The sequence below is a fragment of the Apis dorsata genome, unplaced genomic scaffold (assembly GCF_000469605.1).
Source record: "Apis dorsata unplaced genomic scaffold, Apis dorsata 1.3 scaffold_135, whole genome shotgun sequence".
Lineage (NCBI taxonomy): Eukaryota > Metazoa > Arthropoda > Insecta > Hymenoptera > Apidae > Apis > Apis dorsata.
In genome coordinates, this window is record NW_006263427.1 from 721,197 (window position 1) to 734,780 (window position 13,584).

At 29.6% G+C, this 13,584-nt stretch overlaps 1 protein-coding gene across 3 annotated transcripts in view; it reads right to left on the bottom strand.

The window, feature by feature from the left end:
- LOC102676039 (zwei Ig domain protein zig-8-like) overlaps positions 1-13,584 on the bottom strand; it is an 84,464-nt gene that overhangs the window by 9,560 nt on the left and 61,320 nt on the right. For all 3 annotated transcript variants that reach the window (XM_031509277.1, XM_031509276.1, XM_031509278.1), the window contains exons 3-4: positions 6,067-6,251; positions 5,346-5,559 (exon numbers count right to left, since the gene is read on the bottom strand). In XM_031509277.1, the coding sequence (XP_031365137.1) occupies positions 5,346-5,559; positions 6,067-6,251 (399 nt within the window). The remainder of the gene's footprint in view (positions 1-5,345; positions 5,560-6,066; positions 6,252-13,584) is intronic.

Consider the following 13,584-nt stretch of genomic DNA (forward strand, 5'->3'; position numbering starts at 1 on the left):
CCGTGTACACAAACAAAGAGTAAGAAATTCAGAATAAATTTCCATTTATAAAATCCCTCTCTTTACCCCTTTACATCGAATATTTCCCATACCATCTTTTCAAATTTCGGTAAATTTGCAAATTTCCAATCTCGACAATGAATCCGACACAAGTTTAAAAATAATCGATCGACGAGCGGGACAAAGAGTTTGAGAACAAACTTCGAGCAGAGAGAGGTCCTCTTTGTCGACTTCCTCGTGGCTGTCATCGCGAGCTTCCCTATTAACCGGCGGAATAACAATTTTTTTCTGGCCGATCCAAGCCATGGCTGGTGAATTAAAGATCAACCTAGACTCGTGGAGGCTCGGCAAACGTTAACGAGAATTTAAAATGGGCCATCCCCGAGTGTCGGTTGAAAGTTTCGACGGTGGTTCCGGGGGACGATCTGTAAACTGAGTCGCGAAGAGAAAATAGCAATTTGAAGTAGGCAGCTTCGATGTTGGCACTGGAGAGGGATCGAGAGCATTCGAGAGTATTCGAACTGCAGCCTCGATATGCCAGGCTGAACGGTTTTTCGATTTAAAAAGCGAGAACCAGTCGATAATTTAGAAGAGGGAATATGGGTTCGGTCACAAAAGGAGGTCTTTATTGAAAGGGAGGAAAAACGGGATGCGTGAACATTAATCACTCGTTTCCTCGTCCGTTCTCTGTGTTCCTCGATGCGACGCCTCTATCGATATTCTTTAAAAATTATGTCAACGTTCTCCACTCTTTGATTGGTGTCCGCTCACGGGAAAATTATTTTCTCATCTTCTTCCGCGATGGAATGTTGTTGACCGCGCCTATCGATTGCTCGTTGCTATCGTCTTTTGTGCCGGGAAAAATTGATTATAATATAGACGAGTTTACTTATACACACGTGGAGGTTATAGAATTAATCGAGTAGATACGATGAGAAATTGAATACCAAATAAAAGATTTTTACGCGATATGTGTGTGTGAAAAGATAAGAAAGTTATGCAAATTATTGTTTAATCGTTTCTCAATTTGTACATGGTTGAAAAATTATTCATAGAGAATTAAGGAAATATTTGTGAAGTCTTGAAGATTGAACTCTAAAAAAAAAAATAAAAATAAAAATAAAAATATAACTATATTTAAATACAGCAATCTGTATAAATAATTTTGAATAAGACTTCTTTCGAGTTACAATTTAATTCCAAAATAATTCTGAATATGCAGATATCACTATATTCATTTGACAGTTTACATAATAAAAAAGAATTTATATTATTCGTTTATTTATTTAAAATAGCTATAATTTCTTCGAAATATACACAATCTTTTTCTCAAAAAATATTTTTCACACAACTAAAAAAAAAGGATAAAGTCGATAATCTTCATTAATTTCCGAGAAAATATCTCGCAACACTTTAGAAAGATATATTCGAGCCAAAATCTAATAAAAAAAAAATGAAGCTTTAAAATAAAAATCCAACGAAAGTCTAAAATATCTTCCCTGGAAATATGGAACAACGAGTCGCTTTTGAGATTTAAAACGCTCCCACGATTTTCCCTCTAATATGAAATTATAAGCACCACGCGCCTCGAACGAGGACGATAAAGAATGCCATTATAAAAATGTAATTTGTAGACAGGAGTGAACAGCGTTTCTCAATTGCTACCATCGTGCGCCCATCCATCGTTCAATTTGAGAAACAATCAGACGTGAAACGAGGGTCTCAAAGCACCGATTTCGTCCGAGTCCCCTGATCATGCCGTCGAGACAAAGGGGAATAAAGGAGGTACGTAATCCAGTTCACAGTCGGGGAATTGCAAATTCTTGTATAAATACGTTCCGACGTTCTATAAAATCAACCTGCGCGCCCCACTTCTTCACTTCCGGGAGATGCTCGAGGCAGCCTTCGCGAAAATTCGCCATCGTGTTATAAACTTTTGGTATATAACTGTCGTTTGAAATTGGTTCCGCGTGTGAGTTGATTAGCTACGCGATAAATTCCCTTCACGCGTCACGTGCATAATTAACGATTTTTCGTCACGTATTTTCTGTCTCGCGATGTGGTGATTCGTTACGTCCGTATCTGATTTTGTGAATTTTTCAAGCTTTAATGATAATGTAAATAATGGACTTGAATTGAAGAATGCGAAAATTTAGAAAATGATATGAGAGTATTTTTGTAATTAAAAATTTTGAAATAATTTTTTCGAAAGATATAACGAAACTATAGACAATTTGATTTAATTTGATTAAATGATGATGGTATTTGATAATATCGCTTCGTGGCATGATTTTAAATTGTTAATAACTTGAAAAAGTAGTACTTAATGAGATTTGTGAACTTTTCATTGTTTCGATGTCAATTTATCACCGATAAGTTGTATAAGGAATGAATCGAAATCATGATTATGCCATATATTTCATCGTGTACTTTATAAATTTTTTATCATTTTTCGAAAAAATTACTCGAAAAAATTAAGCTTTTTATTATTACATTTAAAACTATATTTTTCATTCTTTTTATGTATGAATACGTGTGTGAAATTTAGTAATCCTTTTAATCTTTGTATATCAAAATTTTGTTAAGAAAATACACGCAAGGAATTTAATGAATAATTTATCAAGACATATTTGAGGTATTTTGACTGGAATAAGTCTTTGTATCCAGGCAAAGTTAATTTGCATTCGTTTTAAATATAGCAACGCATTAACTTCGAATGTTATATACGAACACGATTATATTCGAAGAGATTTTGTGGGATTATAATGGGAGGAATATTCTCCATATTTGTATTTCTTGTAGAATTCCCATGTGTATTAAAGATGAACTATTCTTTCGTTCGAACAAAAGATACATAATTTGACAATTCAATCTTTATATAAAAAATAATATATGATGTTGCATAAATATAAATAACTATGATATGAATACGAGATAACGATAAAAATATGATATTTTATCAAATTTTAAAAATTAATAATATTAAATAATGATAATTATATTATCAATATCAAAATATTAGATGCGTAATATCTATTTGCTTTTTATCAGAGCAAAATTATTAATAAATGCCTCTCGAAAAGTCAATCTAATTAACCAACAGTTGCATCTCGAATTCTGTTAGGTTTCTATTTATTCCCGAGACAAGCACACCAAAGTGCATCAAGTTCAATAGCAACTCATTTATTAAACATGGTTACTTTCTGCGAACTCCATGACAACATAATTACACCACAATTTCGATCAATAATATAAACAATGAAGCGAAACCTTTCACGCATTTCCGTCGGAAACATTGATTTTCTCTCTTGTTCCATTGGTTTTATTAATTAAAGAACTTTAATCGAATCTCTCTGCTCATTAATATTTTCTCTTGATTCAAGTTAGTTTGTAAATATTGTTCGAAATTTAATAATGAGAAGGGAGGAAGAGTATATTTGCAATATTTGAAATTATTGAGAAATGAATGAAATAGAATGATTGAATTTTGTGATGGTTTAATTATTTTTCAATAAAATGCATCACGGATCGTTACATTAATGCATCTTTTAATTGTTGAGTAATTGTTGCCAAGAAATCTGAATATCCTATTGAATAAATTATGATTGATTGGATGTTCTTGAGAAATGTTTGGAATTGAACATTTTGGACGTTTGATATCTGGATAATTAGCATCGTATTACTAATGATGCTGTCGTTACATTCATTTCATTTACATTAAAAAATTTCTTTTCGCATTATGTTGAATAATAATATATGTAATTTTCAAAATAAATAATTAGAATGTGCAGAAAATTTTTAACAATCGATATTATAAAATTCAATTTTTAAAGCGAATGTTGAAGTTATAAAAGAATTAGATAAACTAAACATTATCAGGAATAAAGATGTCTAATGATTTTAGAACGTAATAATTCAATGTGACTAAACTTCTAGAAATTTCAGAATTTCAAGCATTGAAGAATTTCAAAAGATTCAAAATATTCAAGTCATTCACTCTCCCTAAATTTCAAATAACCTTGAAATCCCTAAGATTTTAGATTTGAGATGGCCTTGTCTTTAAAGAGTTTCAATAAAATTTTCTGTAATCTTTAATTTAAAAAATAATAATATATTAAAAATATATTATTTAAAAAATAATAATATATTAAATAATAATATATTAAAAATAAATATTTTGCTATTTATGATGTAAAATCGAAATTGCAATTATTTATCAAAATTTTTATAAATTCCAGACTATCAATACGATTGTATCAATATCATATATATGAAAATCCTTTGTACCTGTCTGAATATGATAAAGGATTTCAATATCGATAATCTAAAATAAGATTATAAAAAAATTCATTTGTTTAAAAAATATACATAAACAATATCTCTTTGTAAATGGTATAAATGTCTTTTCCAATTTTTATAAAACTATACATGTACGTGACAGCACATGTAGTTCAACTGGACAGGATATTATTCGATATACACGTATAGAAATACAAAAAAACAAAGAATAAAATTTTTTTGTTTGAAACGCCGTTTTCGAGAAAATCGAATTTAAACGTTCGTCGAGTACATGTACACTTGGCTAACTGAATAAGAATGAAACGAATGGATAAAGTATTGTTCTACAGATACAGAAAATTCGAAAATAACATTTTTTGTTAAAAATTCTCTACGAAAAAATTAAATTTCAAATAAGAAATAAAAAAAAATATATTCGATCATGAACTATGTAATTAACAAATTTTTAAAAAATTATTATTCTTTATTTTGTTTTGATAACGTGATATAATCTTTTTAGTTAAATCAACAATTGAGAATGGCAACAAATATTTAATACATACATATATATGTATGATCTACATACATTGTTAAATTTTGAAGTTTTACATATTTATGAATTCAATTATTTTATATCAAATAATCGAATAATATTTAATCTTTTGCATTATAATTGTTTTTCTCAAGAATTCTAGAGAAAAATAATCATATTCAAAGTACAAAAATTATAATAAAATAAAATTATAATAATTATATAAATTAAAAAAAATTTAAAAACACAATTTTTTTATTCTGATATTGTTTTTGATTTTAAAAGTGCTACAAATCAACATAATTAAAAATGAAAACAACGATTCTCTAATAAACGTTTCACGACTCACAGGAGTAATGCTTAACATATTCAAAAAATATAATTAATGAAAAAAAACTTTCCATACTCTTTGTTTATGTATACGCGTTTCTTGTATTTTTCATCGTTTTACAACTTCTTTGTACTTACCATATTGAGAAATCCTTTTCGATTTTTGATGCAATCTCGAATTTTCTGATTAATAAAAGATCATTACCCAGAACAGTGACGTTGGTGACGAGCATCCTCGGAGGGTGCGTGTTCACTTGACAGACGTACAAGCCACGATCCTCCCTGCGCACCCCGGCAATCGCCAGTCTCCAGTTGTTTGGATATTGGAAACTAACGCTGTACCTGGGATCGGAAATGTGAGTGGTATTACCCAGGGTTAAAAGGGATGCCCAGTCTGCGTTGCGGCGTAACCACATGACCTATAATTGTGACACAGATTCAACAATTGCACGATGATCCTGCGTTAGAATTTCCGCGATCGTGGTGCATTATGGATCACTAATAATCGTATCCGGTTATATCGTAGTTTACTAGATTCTGTAATTAAGTTCATCCGCGTTCACTGACTTAAAAGGAGCAATTTACTGTGAATTTTTGTCATCCTGTTACGTAATTAATAATGATAATATTAGAATTAATTAAAAGTTGAACAAGATATCATAATATTATGAAAAAGAGTAGATTTGATTGAAACATTTTAATTCATTTATTTTATAAAAAAGATCATGAAACAAAACATCATGAAAAAATATAAATCATTGATTAAATTGCAACTTGTATATAAATTATCAATATTTAATATTCTTATAAAAAATTGTAAAAATAAAATTGTAAAAAATTGTAAAAATATTTTGTGATATAGGATATTATATAAAAAAATATTTGACAAAAAAAAATATTTGACAAAAAAAAAATGAAAAAAATACCTTCTTTCCAGAAAGCATGGCGACGCGGCAATCGAGAAGAGCCGTCGCACCAAGATGCAATGCAACATTTTGGGATCCATTAATACCCTGACCTTCAGCATTCTCGAAATAAGGATCCCAATCTGTTACTCGATGGTGCCTCAAGCGAGGAATTCGAAGAGGTGGTAGATTAGCGATTATTTCCTCTGCAACAAATTTATGAATATGTAATGAGTAAGATGGTTCAGATTCTCAATAAATTATTACACAAAATTAAATATTCATTTAACTTGAGTAAAATTCCTATCAATATCTCTTAAATTCAGATTTAGAATTCAACATACCTGTTAGAATTGGCATTTGAATAAATACACAATGTAGATCTTGAATTTTAATGCAAATTATATTAATATAAAATTATATTGCACTCAAACTGAAATACTTTAAATATAAAAATATATTTATTGTAACTTTATTGTTAATTTAATAAACGTATCAAAATATACAAGACTTTAGAAAATATTTGATATTATTTTCCAGCTAAATGATTTTTTTGTCATTTTCTATATATTTTTCTCATATTAATCTTTTGTTTAAATAATATAAAACGTAATATACTTCGACCTAATTAATTTATATATAAATTCTACAGAAAATTAAATTTTTTTACAAATTCTTTTAAATACTAAATAAACACTTTTTGTAACTATTGTATGTTTAAAAATTTTAAATTAAAACCATTATAAATACATTTTACTTCTTTGCGCTACGATTGTTTTCTTAGCTTGTTTTAAACCAATTTTGATTTCATTTACTTTAGTCTCAATTAAATATCAGAAATGATTCAAAAATTTCAAAAGAAAAATAATATATAAATAATTATCGCATTAAATAATTACTTGATCAAACAATATATATTTCATTCATACAAATTATTCGTGTAAAATACTCACATACTTATATATCCCATGATGGTGACATATTCATTTTTTTAAACGACAAGAAACCTAGAAATCTAATATATTCTCCTTAGTTTCATTTGAATGATCTCACCATAAATCTGCTGTGCACCCCTCTCTTCATACGATTATATCTCCCGGTAACAAAGGGAGGATCGTTTCATCGTTCACGAGACACGATTGTGGAAATGGAAAATAAAATAAAATGAGGCTCGGTGATTCTAATCCCTGTGAGGAGTACAATTTCGCCAAGATTTCCCAGGTAAGCCGCGGACATCCGTCTTGCATGGCGTCTTTGTAATAGGATTTTTACGGACGCGTCAAGCTTGTTGTATAGGTAAAAATGCGGGGAAAATGCGAGCACAACGTTCAAGTAAATTGCATTCTCATTCCATGAATCATTTCACGATCGTTGATTTATCAGGTGCGCCATCGTTTGCTAACAACACTATTTGCTGAGGGCGTAAATCACGAGAACGCTTTATTAAAGCGTTATTAAAATATACCGTTTTTTGATATATGATGTCTGGAAAAAATAATCGTAGATCAATCTGAACGAATAGACTTGTCCCATTTCGAGAATTGTGTTATTTTACGAAGATTCTTTTTTTTTTGTCCCATTAATGTATCAAATATGAAAGAAAAATATTATAATGTGATGTATCATCTTTGAAGTAACAATTGTGTTTTTAGAAAATTGGATATGTGATACCATCTATTAATAGTTAAATAATTTTTTCAGTTTACGAGTAAATAAATATAATAAGTTAAAATGTTAAAAATTATCGCATATTATATTATTTAATTGCAACGAATAATTATTATATTCAATAATTACTTTTTTCAAATAATTCGATAATGTTTTAAATTTACATCTCAAACAAATTCAAACTCTTTGAAAGCGAAAACTTACTTAATCGTCTGAATCGTCGTTGAATCAATACAACGAAGAATACTATAAATTGCGGAAAAGTAAAATTCTTGAAATGCTTAAGATTGTTCATTGAACAGTTTGATCGGATTTCAGAAACTTGGAGAAATATTACAATTTGAGATCTATGGAACGACAAGAATTTATCGAAACAGCCATTAATTTCATGCATAAATCGTGTTCATTTTATATTAATATTTTTTTATATGTTTCTTGATTTATTAATTCTCAATTCTGATCAATTCTGAATATCTTTCATCCTTTATTTATTTATATAGAATTATAATTCAAAAAGAAAACTCGAAAGAAATCTCAAAATTTCATCGAACAATTTATGTCTTTACTTATTTTTTATAATTTGATGACAACAATTAAAGATATAAATATCTTCTTTCCAATCATAGATCGAAGTTCCACCATTAATTGTCTTTCTATTTGATAAATATATAATTATATATAATTGTAACATATAATATTATATTATATTGATTAAATTCGATTCGTTTATCAATAAATCTCTCAAAACATTTTTCATCCTCGTATCACGTCGATGCATCCTCTGTTCCTCCAATCAGCAACAGGACACCTTTGTACCGTAAAGATCAAATCAACGACAAATCGATCCTCGCGACATTCCGCTGCACGAAGAGGATTTCCTGTCTCGAGTATTCAGATACGATCGCTCATTCTCGATGCAACGCGATTTTCGTTTAGAAAGCGACAAAGCGTTGCTGAAACCTCGAAATCCCAGAACAATCGGTAGACGAGAAGATACAATAGCGAAGCAATGGACAAAATTTGTCTGGATGCAAAAGAAAACGAAGCTAAAGGCACGAAATAAAAACGAAGTAAGATTCAGAGTGCAGTGGAAATGAAGCGTAGAAAATGGTAGAGAGGGAACGGAGAAATCGTTACTGCTCCCTGCTGATCTTCCTTTTCTTTTCTTCTTTTTCTTTTCTTTTCCTTTTTTTTTTCTATTAATTATTTAATAACGTCCGTAATATTCTGAACCAACGAGCACTCGTGAATTCGAGCAACGGGTACAAAGGAGGATGGAAGATTGAAAGTAACCAGAAATGGAATACAAGGAGGAAAAAAGGTCGAAGAAATCGCGGATCTGATCCGAGTTCCGCCACTTAACCTTCCGACCTTTCGCACGAGGCACTTTCGCGTGGATTTAACCTCGAACGATTTTTATGGTTCGTGTACAGGGGGAGGGAGAGGAAACAGAAAATATAATTACGTCTCCTGAATAGTGAAAAAGTTGTGTTAAGTTAATATAAAAGGAACGAAATCCATCATTCCTCCGAGTTAAAGTTTCCTCTTGAGAAAAAGGAAATATACCACTTGGTAGACATAATAGTTCGAGTAAATGATTTCATTTCGTTTATTTTCTGCCACGGTTATAAATTTCATACTGCTTTTTTGATATTTATTGTCACCTGTACTTGTTCCTTAAGAACTCTTAATTATGAACAAAATTAATAATTAATAAAGTGCTGGCCGAATTTTTAAATAAGATCTTTTGTCTATAAATTTATCTATAGATTTGAAGATAATATTAAAAGAAGTCTGGCTTAAGAAATTCAATAGTTTTTGTCCATAGGGAGCAAGATTAAAATTAGTACAAAAATTTTGATAAGTCTTTAATTTATTTTACGTTTGTATTTAACAATATGCATTTCACTGATGTCACATTGTTTCTTCCTTTATTGTAATTTTTTTAAAAGTTCCACAAATATTATTTTGGCAATTTTTACACGTCAGTTTTACAATTCGGATATATGCAATTGTCACGTATTAATTGCAATTTTTATACGTCATGTTTAAACCTGACACAGGGAGAAAAGCAATTAAATTCGACATAATTCGACTGGAACAAAGTTCATAACACAAAGTTTATTTTTAATAAAATTTTTAATAAAACAATTAATAATATATTATTCAGCTAAATTATATTCAAAATTATATTCATTTGAATTTAAACTTCGAATTGAGATGCAACAAATATTATTTAATATATTTATTCACTTATTAATTTTGAATGGTTTTACACATTTGCGTGAAATCGATCGTTCAACAAATTAATATTTATTTAATAAAATTTAATAATTTAATAATTCTTTAAGATTATAAGATAATATATAAACTATAATTTTTAATAATTTTACACGTTTGTAAAATAGATCGTGATTTAATATTTGTTAAAAAATTTAAAACAATTCTCCAAGATTATTAAAGAAGAGATTAATAATTATAAAACAATATAACCACGAATAAAAAATTATTTTAATTCACAGTTTATATTTACATACTCGAGTGATCAACGGAGTCTTTTCTTGGATATGGTTCAAACATCGAGCAGGAAAATTCTGGGCTTTCATTCGCATGGCTACCGGCGTCATGAAGAACCAGTAATTAAACTTTGTGAAAGTTGCAGGACATGTATGCTTTCTAATGCATTCGTCGCGTGCTATGAAACGGTCATTCCTGTATAACGGATACACGGTTATGAAATTTGCTCGGCGTAGAATATCTGAGCAAAGTTTTCGCATGATACTCCACTGAGAAGTCTCATATATCGCGGGACGTGATTCGTTTACGAAAATTAACCGTCTAATGACATTTTTATGTAACAAAATTGTACTTGCTCCCTGTGGTTTAGATTGAAATACAAATTATAGGTTATTTACAAATATGAAATGATATGAAAGAGATAAGAGAAGAATTGTGCAATCATGCTTTGAATCTTGAGAATAAACTATAAGTAAAGATATTACTTTATAAAATAGTGCATAATATTTTTGTGTAGCAATTTTTACATATGTTTTGATTTTTAGATCTTTCGAAAGAGAATATATTAATATTCTACATATTAGAGATTTTCTTTTAACACGAAAATAAAAAATGAATAAAAAATCGTTGAAATTACGACAATGATAGGCAATTTTCAAGGAAGCATATGCAAGAGAATGCTTTATTTTATATATCAAGTTTTCTGGTAGCTTTTTTTTTAAAGGAAATGATAGCTAAGCTTTTAAAAGAAATAATACTTAATCAAATTCTTGCGATCTGAGCACTATCGATGTCAGAAATAATATCCATCATGTTTTAAAATTAGGATTGTTTTTAGATTGATTAATAAAGTGAAATAAAAGTATTTTAGATTATACTTTATAGATAATCTCTTCTGAAGAAAATTTTGTAAGAAGAATAGCGAAGATCAGTTTTTAAAGTAAAATTTTATTCCTCTATAAAATAATATTTTTGTAAAAAATGTATTAGATATGATAAATATAAGTTAAATATTAATCAATTTATTCGGTTATACGTTTCAAAAACGTTGACAAGTCCGTTTAAGAATAGGTAGCAAGATTGTAAACAGTTCCTTTGGGAATACTGTTCATAAATCTAAGATGGTGAAGCATGTCCCGATAAGAAAAATGTAATTTGCAAGTAAAAGTGGTTCGCGGTCTATCAAGCGGATATCTCATGGAACATTTCCTGCAGATGTTTAGAAAATCTTTACTAAAAGTGGTATAATATATTTTTAAATTTTTGAACAAAATTTTGATTCTTCGAAATTTCTATTCTTTCCAAATATAATTATTTTCAATTTTGTCTCAAAAATAAAAGAATCAAACGAATAGAAATATAATTTAAACGAAATCATAATGTTTCGTTTTGAATATCTTCTATCATCTATTTCGTTTTCACTGTGTTCACACGTGTAAATGTATATCTAGAGCTTAACCAAATAGTAGTAAGTGATTGAAAATGTTTTTGTATCGTGACTTAAACGGAAGGTAGTATGTTTGTATAACAGGGATTGAAATGTGTACATTACGTGACAAGAGAGATTTCGTTGTCACGGAAGATCCATAGAGATTATCGTCTAACAAACAATACTAATTAATATTAAAACACTGCAATTATACAATAAAATACAATAAATAAATTGTTCGTGTTATTTATTCTGGAAAATATTTTTCAAGCTTATATAATGTTTAAATAGTAATTCACAATTAATCTGTTTACCATGATCAAACAAGTAAAATAAAGCAATCATGGTCAATCTAGTGAAATAACGCAGTCATACAAGTAGAATAAAGTTGTCACGGCCAGGCAAGCGGAATAAGACATAATCGAACAAGTAGATTAATTGTAGTAACGCAAAAATATTGAAAGGAAAAAACTTCTGTAAGTTCCTCTCTATTGAATGGATTTTTAATTAAATTTTTTAAAAATATTTCTGAATTAAATGAAAAATGAAACTAATTTTAAAAAGAATCTCATGATAGTTAATGATAGAACAGCCTTCCTATCTTTCTTCGAGATGAAAAATAATTAAAAAAACTTTCATATTATCTAATTATATAAATCACTTTTAATTAATGAAATGAAAAAAATTTGAGAAGAAAAACTCAATTCAATTAAAATATCTGGTAGTGACAGTTTCTCTTTGCTTTTAGAAAGCAAATAATTCAAGTTTGGAGTATACACGAGGCAAATAGATTTCCTTCAATTTCTATGTTTAGTCCACGAAAGTTGTTCTCAACGTTTTGCTTCGGTTGAAAATGGACTTCTTTAGACGTCCATTTCCTATAGGCGCATCTAAGATCGTTGGATATCCCGTCCTCGAGATCCAAAAGATCACGAATTGATCTTGGCGAGCTCTTCACACGGAACTTATTACACGAAGTTCGAAAAGTAATATGTTCATCCTAACTCTCAATATTTTCCTATCAGTGGTTTGAAAATTACTCAAATGATAAGATGATAAAAAAAGTATTTACTCTAAAAATTATCAATTTCTTTCTTTTATGAATTAAAACTGAATTTTCAATTTGTTCTTTCGAATGTTGTATCATTCTCTGAAAAAAACAAATTCTCAATATTTTATTTTATATTAAATTATCGAACAAATATATTCTTTCATATATATATATATTCTTTTCAGTGAATTGAATTTCAAATAACTAATCGTATCTTCTTCACAAAAATTTCATGTTCCATTATAAATACGTAAAAATAGAATTTCATCCCCCTCGAAATATAATCCTTTCAGGATTATTAAATCGCTATTATTAAATTTTACTCAATCGAATCGTCGAAAGTTGAACTTTGAAGACGCAGATACATCTTTTCCTCCGGAGGAAGGATTAAACAGACCACGACGAGCCCTCTCGTTGCAATAAATCGTTTTTCCGACTAGCAGATCGCAATTACAATTATCGATTCTTTGTCCCCGTGCATTTTTCCGGTGGGCTCAATATCTCGCCGCTTTGTTCCCAAGGAAATTACCCATCCGTTGTTGATTCGATTGTGCCCCGGTACTCGGGGTTAACGGGGTAGAGAACTAAATGTCTTCGCCAATGGGCGCACCCTTCACCCTTGCACACCCTTGCCACGCCACGAGAACTCGGTCGTCCGATCCACTCTCCCCTCCAAGGATCCAGTCGTGTATTTCCTCTCCTTTTTCACCATCCCTCTTATTTTTTTATATCCTCGTCTGAGCCTCGATATCTCGAGTACTTCGATTGTTTACGTTCGATGCATTTTCGATCTCGAAACGATCTCGTCGTTCTACGAATTAAAGAGCGGTCCGGTTTATTGTTCCGCGATTGGCTACTTTAATCGAGGGGGCGG